The sequence below is a fragment of the Columba livia genome, chromosome 21 (genome assembly GCF_036013475.1).
Source record: "Columba livia isolate bColLiv1 breed racing homer chromosome 21, bColLiv1.pat.W.v2, whole genome shotgun sequence".
NCBI lineage: Eukaryota > Metazoa > Chordata > Aves > Columbiformes > Columbidae > Columba > Columba livia.
The window spans coordinates 202,477-218,512 of record NC_088622.1 but is presented as its reverse complement, the minus strand read 5'-3'; the positions used below and the strand labels follow the sequence as shown (position 1 = coordinate 218,512).

Below are 16,036 nucleotides of genomic sequence, written 5' to 3'. Positions count from 1 at the left end.
TACAGCAAATGATTCTTTTTTGCTTGGTGTTCTGATAGCAACTTCTGTGTGTATGCTGCTGGCGTGCACTCACGTCAGAAGGGTGTTTCTGGGCCTTCTGATGTGTCCGTATGTGCTGAAGGAATGCCAGCAAACCTATGTCTGTAATACACAAATCCGATGTGTTCTGTACACTGACACCACGCTTCCGTGGCCTGCGTGTGCAGATGAGCAATCACTGCGTTTGTCTCTGTTTCAGTTTGAAAATATCTTTTCAAATTGATTTCATAACTTTTTCAGGATTTATTTGGGTTACATTGCACTGGGATCAGTAAAGAGAGAGAGGTGGCAGATTTTGTTGTCCACCTTGAGCGAGACAAAACTTGCTGTCTTTCTGCAGCAGAAATGAAAAGACTTTCCAGGGAAAAAGATAAATCCAGTTCCTGTTGCCTCTAAGTGACAGTAATAGCGTTCCTCTCGAGGGGAGCGCCTGCAGACGGCGGCTGGCCACGGTACCCGTTGCACAGACGTTGCCCTGCTCGCGGGTTAACGCATCCCCCGCAGCCTCCTGTGAGAGCTTTTCTGGGAGTCCGGAGCCGGGACGCGCTCGGGGATTCACGCTGCCGGACCCCTGCAGGAGAGCTGGGTCCTGTCCCGTCACAACAACTTCACTTGTTATCTGTGACCGTCAGTAATAAAGAATTCATTCACAGCATCTTCCGTTTAAAAATAGATCCCCTTTACCCACACCCCGTCTGTTTCTTATGGTCCAATTACATGCTGCTCTCCAGTGTGGGGAGTGTGCATCTTAACACCTGCAGTCAGTTCCTCCGGTAAGTACAACTTTATTTCATACCTGAATAAAAAGCATCTACTATATTGTGTTGTTCTCTGCATACCCCTCTCTCTCTTAGTGTTTCAGCTACAAACCCTTTCCAGGACTTGTATTTTTTGTGTGTTTTTGATATGTGCTATGCAGCAGCTATTGCCTTTAAGTATCCGGTTTCTTACATCTCTTAGTAAGATTGAGAACGGGGGAAGATTTTAGGGGATGAAAAAGTCCCATTTGTTTGAGTTCAGGACAATGTGAGAAAATGTCTTATTGGGATATGCATCACTGTACCTGCAACAAAAGCTTTCCAAGTAATTTATTTTTCATTTACCTCTTGCAGGGGCTGAATGCATTTGGAGCTCACATGTGTGTGTTAAATAGCAGACTGCATGCACTGGGGTGTCATTCTTATTGGGCCTTTCTGTCTCTTTTGTTTTGCTGCCCAAATGAGATATCTGGAAAAAGGCAAGAGCTCCCTTTTCTTAAATGTCCCACAGACCATTTCAGCTCTCAGAGCAACAGGTAACTCGCCAGACAGCCTTCTCTGGCTCCCGCACCCTGTCCTTTGCTGATCTTCAGCATTCTGATTCATTGAGCATTTCCCTGGCTGGGCATTATAGAGTAAATTTGATGAAGCAGCTTTGTGTTACGCTTTACCCATGAAGCCATCGTTCGCTGTAACTCTTTCGGAGTAGGCGTAATTCATTTGCTGGCACACTCCTGTACAAGACGGGGAGAGGAGCTGCCGCTCGCTGCTGGGGCTGCTGCTTTCTACATCGCTTCAGCACGTAACGATGCAACCTCCTGTACGGTGTCCGAGTAAGTAACACACTCAAAGGGCAGGAGCTTTGTCTGGCCAGAGCCATCTGGGAACCGGGACGGAGCTCCCGAGCGTCAGGGCTCAGCGCTCGTGGTTGAACTCATCTTCTTGTCCCTTTCTCTGCGTCCGCAGCACAGCTGCGATCCAGGCACTTCGTCAGTGCTCATCTCTATTGCACGTGCTTTTTCTGTCCATCTGCTCTTCAGCAGTTGCTGAGGGAATGACTTTGTACGTTAGCAGTGCTGACCGTCTCGAGGAAACGTTACTTGAGAAGGTTTTCATCGAAGGCTTCATCAGTGCAAAACCTTGCGGTTCCGCGCGCGGGTTCCATAGCTGCTGAGGTAGGACGGTACTTCCCGTCTGGAGTCTTGCCACAGCCCGTTCCCCGTTCTGGTGCAGCCGGCTCTCAGCTGCGTCCCTTGGTCTGTGCGCGGTGCCCGTCCCACGCAGCAGAGGCGCCTCCAGCGGGGTCCCCCGGCGCCTGGGGGGGCTGGGGCTCCGTCCCTCGGCACGCGGCCTGCGGGGTCGCTGGCTCTCAGCGCTCTCATTTCTTCTGTTATTTGGAAAAATACATATAACTGTAACTCTACCAAACCGAACTCAAACATATTCTCTAAGAACATCCTTTCTGCTGCACCCTTCTGTAAATTCCAGTAGTCTTCTTTTTCGTAGAGCAGCTTATTAATGCTCGTAGCTGCAAATGGCACATATTTAGAGGGTTTATTACACTGAACTTTAATGAAGAGGAAATCCCAGCCCCACGCTCATGTTGAGACTTTATATTGTTGTAGCAAAATCAAATCACAGTACCACTGAGTCAGGTACTTACTTGAAAAGAAGTGTTAAATGGGGACTAAAAGGCTGCAGTACAGAGTATCCAATAAGGAATTAATTGACTGAGGACAGTTAGTTTTAGGTTCTCTTGATGAAGCAATTCGGAGGCTTGTTTAAGAACAGTTATTTTAAATTATCAAATCAATGGATTGCCCTGGTCTGGTATCTGGCTTGGTGCGTGCGCTGGCTCTGGCACTTCACGTTAGGCCCAGTGGGGGAAGCAGCAGAGCGTTGCAGCAGCTCCGTGGTCTGGCCCGCGACGCACTCGGTCATCGGTGGCAGTCGCAGGGACCTCAGGTGGCTTGTTGGTGGCAGCTGGAGGGACTTTGGGTCCGCTCTGGCCCGCGGGTCCCCAGCCGAGCGGGCGATCCCGTCTGGCCGCCGGGTGCCGCTCTCCTGGCCCAGGAGACGCCGGCAGCGCTGCCGGCTGGCGGGTTATGCAGAGAAAGGGCTCGGAGTACAGACGTGCACTCCCGCTTTTAACGTAACGCATGCATACATACGTATGCTGAACGCAGAGGGTAGTTTAATAAAAACAAAAGTGGTTGCTTAATAAATTTGGATGGTCATCGTCTCAAAGCTTAAGTTTTTAAACGCTGTGGAATGCAGGGTTTGTTTTAAGCCGTTACATACTAAACAGCATCTTTCAATAACATACCCATGACAAATTTCAAAGTCTGTAACTTTGCTGTAAGGGAGATCCTGTACTAGTATGTGCTTGTGTTTTTAAGCAGTAATTATCATTGCACTTGCAACATTCTTATAAGCCTGAAAATCTGTCAACCACTGTAAAGTACACTTGACCAAGGAAAGTGTTCCATACTTCTGAACAGGATCTGTACTAGTGCAAATGTTGGGTGCTGCAGTAATTAACTTCCATTGGCATGTGTGTTGCAGTTGAACAGATACAACAGGTCTGCACCAGTACAGATATTGCATGCTGTAGGTTGAAGTTTGCAGCAGAGCATGTCTTGCATTCCTCCAGCAAAAGTGCTTTGTTAGTGTAGTCCTTGCATGTCAAAGTGCTCAACTAAGGTATAGCATGTCTCGGTGAAAGAGCCACCAGCTTATCTAATGTGCATGTTCTCAGCAAAAGATTTATAATAACAGGTTAATTTTATGTTACAGTACTGAAGTGCAACAGAAAACACATGGAAGTTGCACTGCAAATCATGCATTAGTAGATGGTATCTTGAACCCTGTAAATCTAAGTTGCCTAGTGTACAGAGGCACGCTGCGTTTCTCTAGCACAGCAGCGATCTTGGCACTCACCTTCTGCTGCTGAGCAGTGCAGTGATAGAAACTTCAGTAATGATTTCAAGGCAGTGGCTGCTTTTCTGCTGCAAGAAAAAGGAGGAAAACTAAATCTACTGCAGACAGACAGTTTGACATTTGTGAGCATTTTCAGTTTGCTGAACCAGTCCTCCCGTGCTGCCTGTGTGAGAAGATGAACTGGACTGAGCCAGCAGGTAGCACCATGGCATGTCAGCCCCGCTCCCCGATGTCAGCAGGGCCTGTGGGACACCAGCTTGCGCAGAGCCAAAACTTCCCGGTGTAAAACGTCTCTAAGGTGTTGTGGGCCTTTCAGCTCCGCACAGCGCTGCCCGGATGGGACCTGGGAACCGGCGGTGTTGCTCTGCTCCCCCCAGGCGCAGCCTGGGGACCGGGGCACTTGGTGGCACCTGGGAGCAGGACGTTGAGCCTCCTGTGCTTGACTTGCATCTCGGTGGAGGGTTGTGCATCCCCGGGCTCCCAAAACAGCACGCGTGTTTGGACTGTCAGAGCCCCCTGCCTTGCCAGCCGTGATATCCTCAGGCAGTCACGTGGAATTCTGGTAATGAGCAAAGGTCTGATCTGCATGTTGGTTAGTGTGAGTTATTCCTTGACTGCTGTTTCCCCCCGTTTCACAAAAGAAAGCAAGCCTTTGAGTCAGCTAAAACAGTTAAAAGCAGCCAGCTCCCTTTGACTGCGATTCTGAGTAACAGTACACGCAGAAAAATGAAGAAATAATAAAATGGAAGTGTGTTAGTGGAGGTCAGTTCGCAGCCTTTGTCGTGTCCTGCAATTAGAAGGCTGGTGCAAGACCAAAAGAGGACATGTGAGGGGGAGCCTGCACACAGAAGCTACAAACTGGTGTTGCCGGTCTTAAGCTCTCCCATTATCTTTTACTATCTCTGTTTACTTGGGCTTTGTTAAAGTCATTTGCTCTTATCATAGTTGGGTTCTGTTACAGAGACTTGCAGCTCTGACACAATTCGTTGTACCATACCTTCCTTCCTTGTCCTTCCAAGTTTTTGCTACATGCATCGGGCCCGTACCTGCTTTGCCAAATCACCTGAGTTTAGGCTGCGTTCTGCTCCTCGCGGCAGCGGAGGAAGGACACGGGGAGGCAGGTGGCGCAGGGCTGGTGCTGCGGAAGGGAGCGCCCTGCGGCAGGAGGCAGAGCCGGCGGGTTTGGGGCAGCGGGGACGGCTCTGGGACCAGGTTGGGCTCCTTTGCCCGGAGCCGTGGCGGTCGCGCTGTCGGCCTGAGCAGAGGGTCGCTGCTGCTTTGGCACCGATGCAGAATTCTGCTTCATTTGATGGGGTTGAAACGATTCCCTTCTCTTCATCCTTTTAATTTAATTTGTAGTTATTTCAGCTTTCAGTGGTGATTTAGTTCTTATGCTGACAAGTGCTAGAGGAGGTAAGGTATCACATGCATTTTCAGGAGTTGAGAACTCAAAGTATCAGGCCACATCTAGAGAAAGCGACTCTTCCATTAGGTTCCTCCTCCTTGGCACACAGTGTCCTGCACTGCTGGCCAGGAAAAGACACGAAGCTTCTACCCACAACATGCTAGAAAATACAGAAGCAGCCCAAGCGACGAGGTGGGCAGCGCCACAGTCCAGCGGGAGTTACAAAACCAGGCAAAGCAGCAGCTGGAAGACGCCAGCCTTTCCAGTGGGTTTAGTCTGGGACTTCTAGTGCCTGTCCTTGTGCTCCCAGCTGCTGGCGGCGCGAGGGCCGTGGCGCCCTCGGTTGTTGCTCCGCAGGCTGGGTCTTTGCACGGGAGGCTGGACTGAGAAATCACTTTGACTTTTCTGTTTTGAAAGAGGTTTGCAATAGAAGTGTTATATAGCTCCTCTTTGTTTTTTCAGAGTGAAAGAATTGAAAAAGGCCAAGGAACTTGAAGATACGCAGCAGCATCCCGTAGCAATGTGACATTGCTTTTCAGACTGTTTTCATTTTCTGTTTTTAGCAGAGACATGCAACAACAACAAAAATACTCGCTGCAGTTCTGGGACCACCAGCTGCAGGATTTTAACAGTAATGTTTTGGTCATTGCATTTGCACTTTCATGGAGAACTTTTAATTTGTTCAGCAAGACATCTTGGAACTCAATCTTCTGTTGTTGGATCATGGGGAAAACAAAAGACACCAGGAGGAAATTGTGAGTTGCTTCATTCTCCAAGAAGGAAGAAGCGATTAATTATCCTTTTAATATAGGGCTGTATTAAACAACATGTGGAACTGTACAAATACTATACCAAAAATCTTGTTAAGAGAAGGTGGGAATGCACAAGCAACACAAGAATGCTGTTCCTGCACCTGTCAGTCATCTCCAAGAGCCGAAGCTTTGGGAGTCGCGGTGGAGGGGCTGAGACCAGCCCATCGTTGTCGGGTCCATGCATCCTCATTTCCTTCGCACCTCTGTCCTTCGTGGTTTAGTTCAATCTCTACAGCACACTTAATGCAACTTTTTAACTCTGCAGGTTTTTAATACATCCCGGGGGAACTTCCAGAAGGGTTGGTGTACGAGATAAACGGGTAACGCGTGAGGAACCGAGCGAGCAGCTTCAGCGAGTTTCACTACGTTCTTTTGGTGTTTTAACTAGAACCTGCAAACATATCAGTTGTCACGTACGTTCTCTCATATTCAGCACTTTATTTTCTAGCCTTACTTTCATGTACTATGGTTTTAATTTAAGTTGGTAAAATAATTTGTGAAACGTAGCTTTTTATCTTGAGTACTTGTCAAACCTCTTGTTGTTTTGCAGAGTCACACACATATGTTGCCTGGACATTTTATAACCACCTAAAGATCAGAGTGGTGCTGCATTCTGGCCAGTAAATTTCTTATTTTGGCTACTTCATCAAAATCTGGGCAGTTTCTGTATATATAGAAGGTAGAAATGGAAAACGAGAAATATTTGAAAGGGAATATATTGATTAATTACTAAATATTTTATTCACAAAGGGTCAATAACTTGGCAAGATAAAATTATTATTTGTATAGTTTTGTCTGAATGAACGAGAAGAGTGTGGATGTATTGTTTGTACATATTGTATATAGTAAAACAAAGAGATATGTGCATGAACTCAAGAAAAAGAAATGAACAAAGCAAAGCATTAGTGGCTATGGTCTGTAAAATGAAACAAAAACTTTATTTCACTATAAGAAACTTTATTTTAAATGTTCTTTAGAAGAACATTTTTGCTAAAGCATGACTAAATGGCGAAAAAGAGCTACTGTATTTAGACTTAGGAAAAAGGCAGAGCAACATTACTTTAAGAAAAAAAAGAAAAAAAAAAGGATATGTTTACATTTGATTTCGGTACCAGGAGTGCGGTCGGTGGTTTAATTTATTTGGTCCTTCCTCGGTTTTTTACCCGTCTTTTTCTTTTTTTTTGCCAATGGTGCCAATAACGTGAATGCTGATAAATATCGCTTAAGAAAATTGAGTTACTTTTGCAAAGCAGATAATCATAAGAGTACAAAAACCGTATCTAGCTTAACACCATACACTCACTCCAATAAAGAACACTTAGAATGAACATAAAACAAGGAAAAAAAAAAGAAATAGTATGAAAGTAGAAAATATGTTTCACATTTTCATATCTCCTGCTGGAAGTCAGAAAATGTAATAAAAATTGCACAAAAAATAATTTAAAAAAGAGTAAAACTTAAAAAAAAAAAAGATGCAAACTGATCTCGTAGGGGTGTCATGGTATATTGCTATTTCCACATAGTGAGGAGCCAAAGAAATTAGGGTTTTGAAATTGAACCACTAATTTAAAACTGTCACAAGGTGCCCCCGCGGGCCGTTCTGGCCGGGGGCGCCGGGGCGGGCGCGTGCGGGGCCGGAACGCGCTCCCGCTCCCGCTCCCGCGGGCTGTCCCGCGCGTGGCCGCCGCACGCCTGAGGACACCGGTGTCCACTGAGGGGGCAGTTTTGGAGTAGTAGTTCTTGCTTGATTCCGGCCACCAACTGCAACGTTTAAACGCAGGGCTTGTTGTGAAGCCTAAAAATACTCATACGTAAGAAGCTTTTAAACTGGTGTCTTTAAAAGAAGAGTGAAAACAAAGATTGTGGCAAAAAAAAAAAAACCCTGGGGTCAGTGCTCTTGGTGCCTTTTCTATAATTGTACCTGTTTTTAATTACTTCTTTTCACTGCCAGCATTGAATTACAGTAGATGTGCTATAGCTCATTACCAGAATTCTCTTGTACATTTCTGAACTGCTGCTTTATGATCTGATTCAATTTAAAAACAAGAAAAAGGAAAACAGATAAAAACGCCCGGCCCGGCAGTGCCGCCGTGCCCGTGGCAGCCCCGCGGCCTCGGTGCGCTGCGTGGAATTGGGACCTTGACCCTGAAACCTTCCTCTCGTGCAAAAACAGAACAGGAGACAGCGAGGAGTCTCCTTTGGAATGAATTGGAAACGCTCTGTATTAATCCTGGAAGAACCGTGGCATTCCGAACGCGAGATGTTGCTCCCATTAACCAATACATGACAATATAGAATTGACCTTTTCCTAACAAGAGTAGTGACCTCAGTGGAAATGTTTTACCCCCTGTCTTTGCAGAAAACGATTCCATAACATACAGAGCTATTTCAAATTACTCTTCCAGATCCATGGGCCTGGTGGTGTATCCTACTGACCTAGATCCCGCTTCAGCCAACTGTTCCAGCGCGTACTTGCTGTTCAACATGCAAGCGATTCCCTGGTGCCGCAGAGCTACTTGCATGCTGGAGGCCAAGTACCGCTCTCGAGTGCTTTGTTGTGTCGGGCTGTGACCCTTCCGTGTGTCCCCGGGGGGTGGGACAGACCCCCACGGTGAGGTGATCCCACTCACCCTCCTCTCGGTTGTGGAACTTACGTCTTCATGGGAGACACGTAAGTGCAGCTTTCCGGGAATGTCGGAATTCCCAAGTGCCAGGAGCCAGATCTTCTGTCTTCTGATAATGGAATTGCTCCTTTGCAAAACACATTCGACAGCAGTAATACTGTGTGAAAGAAATACAGAATATAACATGAACCCCCTCTCTGGTTGCACGCTTATGGCAGTTCCACACAATAGCTGGTGCCCATGGGGGGTCCCCGAGACTTGCATGTAAAACTAGTATAGATGTCTTCTCTTTTGTAAGTTTTATTTTTGTAACCGTGCATGTAAAGCATCACTGAATCAATGGATCTGTTGAAGAACTCAGCTGCTGGAACCATGCAAAATGTTTTGAATTGCCCTTAAAATATGGAAAATGTTTTCTGAATGCTTTATATTCTTTCTGCTGTAAATTAAAAACAAAGAAAATTTCCCCATATAATGTGTGCACCTTTTTTTAAACACGTCTCTTCCTCCTGCCCCTCTGCTCTGCCCTGGGGAGACCACACCTGGAATATCGTGTCCAGTTGTGGCCCCTCAGTTCCAGCAGGACAGGGAACTGCTGGAGAGAGTCCAGCGCAGCCACCAAGATGCTGGAGGGAGTGGAGCATCTCCCGTGTGAGGAAAGGCTGAGGGAGCTGGGGCTCTGGAGCTGGACAAGAGGAGACTGAGGGGGGACTCATTCCTGGGGATCAATATGGAAAGGGGGAGTGTCAGGAGGATGGAGCCAGGCTCTTCTGGTGACAACCAGGGACAGGACAAGGGGTAATGGGTGCAAACTGGAACACAGGAGGTTCCACTAAAAGATGAGAGGCAACTTGTTCCTGGTGAGGGTGGCAGAGCCTGGCCCAGGCTGCCCAGGGGGTTGTGGAGTCTCCTTCTGTGCAGACATTCCAACCCGCCTGGACACCTTCCTGTGTAACCTCATCTGGGTGTTCCTGCTCCATGGGGGGATTGCACTGAATGAGCTTTCCAGGGCCCTTCAACCCCTGACACTCTGGGGTTCTGTGATCCTCGTTTCAGAGAGTAATGTCATTCTTTAGTCACTGTAAGTAACCATGAAAACACGTTTGTTCTGCTACATGACCTGCTTGTCAGCAGCATCAGGTTTCTTAGGGATTCTGATCCAAGCAGCCTGTCTGCAAGCAGGGCTGCAGCCCCGGGGCGTGCTGGGATTCACCGAAGGCAACACCAGTCCCCGGATCTGCTGCCGCATTCCAGAAAGTACCCTCGGCTGGGTGCGTAAATCACGTGTGAGGGGAAGGAGCCCTTCCTTTCTGAGGCAGCGAACTTGCGGGTCTGCTGAAGCGCGCGGCTGCCCCGCGCTGCTCCGGTGCTGCCGCCTGCCCACCGCCGCCCCGCGCCAGCAGCTGCAGGACGAAGCTTGTGCACACCAGCCACCCTCTCTGCTTCGCCGAGGCCCTCCAGTAACCGAGGTTTTGACAAGATGGCTAAAACTGCACAACAGAGTTATAAACCCACGTGTCCTTTGCCATACAAGTTCTGCCAAGCTGCAGCGAGTAGCCTGGCTTGCTGGAAATGAGTTTTCAGGGCGATAGGCTGCACTTTATCAAATTCGGAAACACCCAATGTCACAGAATAAAAGAACATAATCCTACATATTTGTAAATATTTCACCAGCGGTTAGATGGCCCCAATGCTGACCGGATTTTCTGACTGCTTAAAGCAGTTACGTGACAACTAGCTTCTCTGAGATCAAATTATTTTCAGTTCCTCTTCAGCAGACGGTCACTTTCAGAGCAGGGTCTCGGGGCTTTTAACGAGAAACCGCACACACCTAGCAATAGAATGTTAAATCCTACGTTGTGCACAACGCAGAGGGGAACCTTTGTAGAACTCAAAAGGCTGATATAGAAACCTGAGGGGTCACAATAATACAGTGTTACTATAACCGAGGCTTAGTAACTATTGCACTGAACAACATACATTACATGAGCCAGTCCTCAGTAATGCAGCTTCTGTACCTGACTACAAGGCTAACCGAGCAGGGAAAAGCAGCTTTAATAAATTAATCATGTGTTAATCATGTACTATGTCAGTAGTATTACAAGTAAGTTCTTCCAAAACTCAGGACCACAACAGGAGATGAGATTGCATTAAGAGCGTTTCTTCTGGCCTATAGAGAGAAAAGTTAAATCACGTTTCTCTTTAAGAATAAATCAGCATTTGACTTCCTGATTTCCTCACAGGTACTTGCCCCGTTTCCCACGGCCTGCCTCCTTCCAGCCTCTCCCCCCCGTCCCAGCACAGCCCAGGGCTCTGCGAAGGGCGCCCAGGTCTGATTCTGGGCGCAGGTCACACCAAGAGCTCTTCACAACCGGCGACGTGATGGAAACGATCCACCTGCCCTGGCGAGCGCCCACCCCTCACGGCTGTCGCCCGCGCGCGGTGCGGCAGGGCACACGCTGGCACTGCTGGGGAAAGCAAAACCCCAGACCACCAGCACCAACAGTCGAAAACCACCAAAACAGCGAACACTGCCAGCACAACCAGCGCTACCTCAAGACCACCACAAGGAGCAGCACGTCAGGCCTGGTGTTCGCTATGAGGGGGACGTAACAGCACCATTTCTGAGGGTGCAACCACGGAGAAATGGGGTCTCACACCGAAGATGGGCAGCAGCCCCAAACTGTTTGCTGGGAGGCGCTGGCACACAGAGGCGGCGCAGAGCCGGCCCCAGGCGCCGGCCGGGGCGGGCGCAGGACAGGACGCGCGTCTGCGCCCCCGCTGGCCCCGGCGCGGCTGCTCCGCCGCGGCCGCGTGGTGGCGCGCGAGGGCCCTGCCGCGCGCACGCTGTCCCCGCCTGCTCAAGGGGCGTGGTCTTCGGGAGCGTGGCTTCCGCATGCACCGCCCAGTCGAAGGCGTGGTCCCCCCGCGCCCCACCCCAGCCCCGCCCCGAGATGTCGTCATATCCTGGCCGCCGCTGTGCGTGCTGCACTCGCTGTCGGAGCTGCCCGGACGCTCTGGCTGTGTAGGAGCGACCCCGCCAGGATGTGAGTGCGGCGCGGCAGCCCCGCCGGGACACCCGGCGACAACCGCCCGCGGGGCGCGGGGAGCGGCGGCACCGGGAGCGGCGGCGGGCCTGGCCGAGGCGGCCGCGCCCAGGCGGGAGGCGGAAGCAGGGACAGGCCTGCTGCGCCAGGCGGCCCGGCGGTGCCGCTGGGAGGTCCCGGGAGCGGCGGTGCTGGGGTCGGCAGGCCCAGCCGAGGCGTCCCTCGGGCCGCACGGCCCGAGCCGCCGCTCGGGCCGGCTGCCGGGCGGTTGGCCGGGGCGGGCGGGCCTCTTCGGTGGCTTTGCGGCAGCCCGGGCCGGGGTCTGCCAGCCTTGGGCGGCTCTGAGAGCACTGCCCGCGGGGCCGGAGCCCGGAGAGAGCGCTCGCTGGTGCCTGCTCGGCTCTTGTGTTCGGAAGCTTTGCTCGCAGGAAGAGGCTTCATCTCGCAGACTCCTCGGTCTGGAACCCGCAGCAGAGCGCCGGGAGAGGGTGCCTGCGCTGCCCAGCCGGAGGAGCGGTGATGCTGCTGCATGGGGACCCTCTGGGTCCTGTCGCAGCCTCCTGGCTTTGCTCATTGTGCCCACAGGCATCTGTTCTCGCTAAATGTGGATTAGAAGTCAATGTGTAGGTACAGCTAATCTCAGATTCAGTTGTTTGAGTGTCATGCACTCAACAGCACATGCTTCTGGTGCAGCAGAGATGAAGACATGGAAAAGCAACTCGTGTGCAGCTAGTTCCAGTGCCAGCTTGGCAAAGCGGTGAAAAGGGTGTGAAGTTTGTACAGGGGCTCTCACCATCCATCACAAAGATGCAGGGTGCTGCAGCTGCTGAAAAGAATTGACTGCCCGAGGCTGTGAATTGAAAGCTAACCAGCAGTAAATTGTCCTATATGCTAAATGCCTTTTCCCCCTGTGCTTCCTCTAGCTCCATGTCAACTGTTGCAAAAGAACAGAGAAGGAGGAAAACACTACATTTCTTTATTTAATCTTTTGTAAGCTACTGTAGCTTGATGTTTAGTATTTGTGTTCATACTGGAAAGCAAGAACACCGCTGAGCCCAGACCCCTGACTGTCTGAGCACTATGAACCGTTGTAGGAGTTGTCATACGCCTTACTGAACAGGAGCATTAGCAAGCGACTGCTGTCTTTTTACCACATCAGGCAATTGGCTGGCAACACTGCATGACTTACATCTGTTGTCAGCTGCTAAAGCGTCACTTCTCCAGTAGGAAACAGCCCCATATTTACTCCAAGGATACAAGTTCCCTGTGTTCAGGGATGTCAGATAACTCACGTACTCTAGGCATCTGCACTTAAAAACAAAGCCATGATCTATCAAAAGCTTAACAGAATAATGATGACTTTGTTCACTGTAGGTCAGCCAATATCCCTGGAAGTTCAAATGTGGCTGCCGGCAGTAATCGTCGTCTTCAGCAGACTCAGCACCAAGTAGATGAGGTAAAAGTCTAGTCTGATAGCAGTGCAGTAATTTTCCTGTGGGAAACCTATACAACTAGAAGAGGTATTTTGGCCAAAGGAGTTTCCCCTTCATTATCTGGAGAGGAAGCCTAGGATCATTCCCCTTGTTTTGTTATACATGTCATCTTAACTCTTGCAAAGGTTAAAAAAAAAAAAAATAATCAGCTGAGCTGGGGAAGTGGAGAGAAAGTACCGGTGTCCAAACACTAGCTGCAGACTCAGTGCTTGAGGATTTGGTGTAAGTAAAAACCTTTGTTCTTACTGAGAACAAGCTTTCCTCTTGTCAGCAGCAGTGCAGGCTGTCTGCCAGACACTACAGAGCTCAGGGCAGTCCGAAAGCCAGGCTGGCGACTGACCGTTTTTGACACACGGTTAACTGTGACGTTTGTGTGCCTCAGCTCCTCCTGAAGCCGGTGAGGAATTGCTTCCCAGGTTTAAGGGAGGGCCAGCACAATGGGCACAACTGACATTTTAAAGGAGATATTGGGGGCTTCCAGCTGCAGGTGCATTTCACTGTTTTCTTTAAGCTGGTGATACCAAAAGGCAATATATCTCTTTGCAGAAGTAGGAAGTAAGAGTACCTTGTGTTACTGTCTGTTGCCTGCAATTAAATTCAACAACCAGTAACTTACTGTAGGCATTAAATTGGTGCAGGTTGTTGACATCATGCGAGTGAATGTGGACAAGGTCCTGGAGCGAGACCAGAAGCTGTCAGAACTGGACGACCGTGCTGATGCACTGCAAGCAGGAGCTTCCCAGTTTGAGACCAGTGCTGCCAAGCTGAAAAGAAAGTACTGGTGGAAGAACTGTAAGGTAACTGTGGCTTGTATACTTACTTACACTATGCAGTGTTGCAGTTGACACTGTTACAATTGGCATCTCAAAAGGCAAAAGTGAGTTTAGTCAATGTTAAGTTACAGCATCCGTTTTTAATACATGGTGTAGTGGTTCAGTGAAGTAACCAAAATCTGGATTACCAGCCATGCTGCTTGATGTAAGACCTTGTCTAAGATCGTGATGGCCAGAGGGAAGCACCTCAGGAATCTGAGGCTTTGGGGAACAGGAAGAAAAAGGCTGCAAATGCACAGGCTGGGTTAACATGCAGGAAGTCTTGGAAAGCAGGAGAAGCTTGCTCGGACTCCTGCTCTCGTAGCTGTTCCCAAAGTTCGGAATCTTCTTTGGTGAGCAGCACAGACAGTGAAAGATGTGGTACAGGGTGGGAGTAGAAATGGTGCTTGCGAGTGCTTTACTTCTGCTTGTGTAGTGACCTGAGACAGGCTTTGCAGGGAGGCACAATGGAAAAGGAGCTGTTGGCGTGCTGCCGTCTGAGTGGGAATGGTGAACGAGACCTGCTTACCCGGGAGTCTTACTTGCTGTGTTAGGTCTGGCACACGGCACAACGGTGCCTTGCAGGGGCTGCTTTCCGGTACCATAAGGGCCAGTTAATGCTGATGCATGCTTTGTAGTAAGTGTTGTGTGGCTTTCTTCACAGATGTGGGCAATATTGATAGCTGTTGTTCTCATTATCATCATCATCATTATTGGTAAGTGTCACCAAAATGAGGATTTGTCACAGAGCTGGAATAGATGGTGTTAATTAACTGACTGGTACCGTTTAATTAAAGCCAGGATACTCAAAGTATATACAACATTAATGTGAAGCAGCAGTAACTGGCTTCACAGCTGCTGCCTGCAGTGAGTAGTGAGCTGTGACCAGCTGTGGGAGCTCTAACAGCTGGATCTCAAACCCCTGCAGAGCCAAACGGGTGACAGTGTAAACAGCAAGGGCTGGCAAACCAGAAACAAGCTTGGGTTTCTACACCTGTGTGTTGCAGGAGTATGAGGAGAAATACCCTATGTATGCCTCCCTTGGCTGAGAACTGTGTTTCATCTGCTGTAGCGTCTTGCTGGATGAATCCTGTTCAGTGTGGCAGTTCCTGGGGCACTGCTGTAGTGGGTTGGCTTTTTTGAAGTGGAGACTCTGCTGCTGGGTGAAATTATGTCAAGCCAGGAACATATTAGCTCAGCCTTTGGTTTGAATTCTCAGGTAATCCCCAAGTTTGTCAATCAAGGACAAAGTTTGTGCTGTAGTACAGTAACAAACACTGCAGTAACTTGGCAACAGAGACATGGTCCTGGGTGAGAAATAGCAGTGTGCAAGCAAAAAGAAAAACTAAAACAAGGAAAACCAAAATGGGAAACTCTTCAATCCCTCTGTACCTGTCTGTAGTATCTTACCATGTTAAAATGCAGGGCTGTTATGGTAACAGGCGGAAGGAGACTGTCCTTTCTGAAATTTTTTGCTTCTTTTTATAGTCTTGACTGTGCCTTCGTGAGCTCCACGGAGAAACTCATCAACTGAAGGTGCCGATCTTCAGCCTCTCCACTTCAGACCTGCTGCATTTTCAGCCTATTTCCTGCTGTTCATTGCTAAATTTTTGATTACTGACACGTTAACTAACTTCACCCGGTTGCCTTAAGACACTCCGTTACAAGTTACTAACCAGCACAGCCTGCCACTTGCACAGTGCCTGGATAACTGGGGCACGGCGCTGGGGAGGGGGATTTGTCTTCAGAGCTCCCGTGGTCGGGGCAGTAACTGGCTCTGTAGCCAGGTCAGGGGTTTACCCTCCGTCCTCCTCCTCGCCAGCCCCGCTCGGTGCCACCGCCGTGCCTGTGCCCAGCCCGCGCCCTGCGGGGAAGCGCCCGTTTCTCCCGCCGCTCAGCCCTGTGGCGCGCTGGGCGCCGCCGTTCCCGCGGAGCGGGTCGGGCCCCGCCTCCCCGCGGCGGGGCCGCACGTGGCAGCGGGGCAGGCGCGCGCAAGGGGGCCGCGTGCGGCGGAGCGTGATGGGCGGGGCGGGCCCCCCGCGGCCGCTCGCCCCGCCCCGCTGCCCGACTTGCATCCAATAAAGCGCCTCTGATTCTGACTCCGCC

The 16,036-nt window shown here is 49.8% G+C and overlaps 2 protein-coding genes across 21 annotated transcripts in view; both read left to right on the top strand.

Moving 5' to 3' along the window:
• CAMTA1 (calmodulin binding transcription activator 1) overlaps window positions 1-9,053 on the top strand; it is a 156,796-nt gene extending 147,743 nt beyond the window's left edge. For 10 of the 18 annotated variants that reach the window (XM_065037714.1, XM_065037712.1, XM_065037710.1 and 7 more), the window contains 2 exons: window positions 1,152-1,333; window positions 5,605-9,053. In XM_065037714.1, coding sequence (XP_064893786.1) covers window positions 1,152-1,333; window positions 5,605-5,668 — 246 coding nt within the window. In that variant the 3' untranslated portion in view covers window positions 5,669-9,053. The remainder of the gene's footprint in view (window positions 1-1,151; window positions 1,334-5,604) is intronic. The other 8 variants (XM_065037726.1, XM_065037718.1, XM_065037725.1 and 5 more) reach the window with 1 other exon arrangement.
• A 1,835-nt stretch (window positions 9,054-10,888) lies between these two features.
• VAMP3 (vesicle associated membrane protein 3) lies at window positions 10,889-16,029 on the top strand. 3 transcript variants are annotated; one of them, XM_021281905.2, is made up of 5 exons: window positions 10,889-11,157; window positions 13,000-13,081; window positions 13,757-13,915; window positions 14,595-14,646; window positions 15,419-16,029. In XM_021281905.2, the coding sequence occupies exons 1-5, from the start codon at window positions 10,961-10,963 to the stop codon at window positions 15,436-15,438; spliced, it is 510 nt and encodes a 169-aa protein (XP_021137580.1). In that variant the 5' UTR covers window positions 10,889-10,960; the 3' UTR covers window positions 15,439-16,029. The 3 variants fall into 3 exon arrangements, with proteins under 3 accessions (XP_021137580.1, XP_064893895.1, XP_064893896.1); XM_065037823.1 differs by lacking the exon at window positions 10,889-11,157 and adding an exon at window positions 11,210-11,625; XM_065037824.1 differs by lacking the exons at window positions 10,889-11,157; window positions 14,595-14,646 and adding an exon at window positions 11,210-11,625.
• The last annotated feature ends 7 nt before the right edge of the window (window positions 16,030-16,036 follow it).

Excerpts from the sequence above, each read along its gene's own strand:
- VAMP3 (XM_065037823.1), top strand. The coding sequence starts at position 11,225 with ATGGGGTCTCACACCGAAGATGGGCAGCAGCCCCAAACTGTTTGCTGG. Across the intron at positions 11,626-12,999 it reads AGGAGCGACCCCGCCAGGAT|GTCAGCCAATATCCCTGGAA; the intron begins GTGAGTGCGGCG and ends TGTTCACTGTAG. Across the intron at positions 13,916-14,594 it reads ACTGGTGGAAGAACTGTAAG|ATGTGGGCAATATTGATAGC; the intron begins GTAACTGTGGCT and ends CTTTCTTCACAG.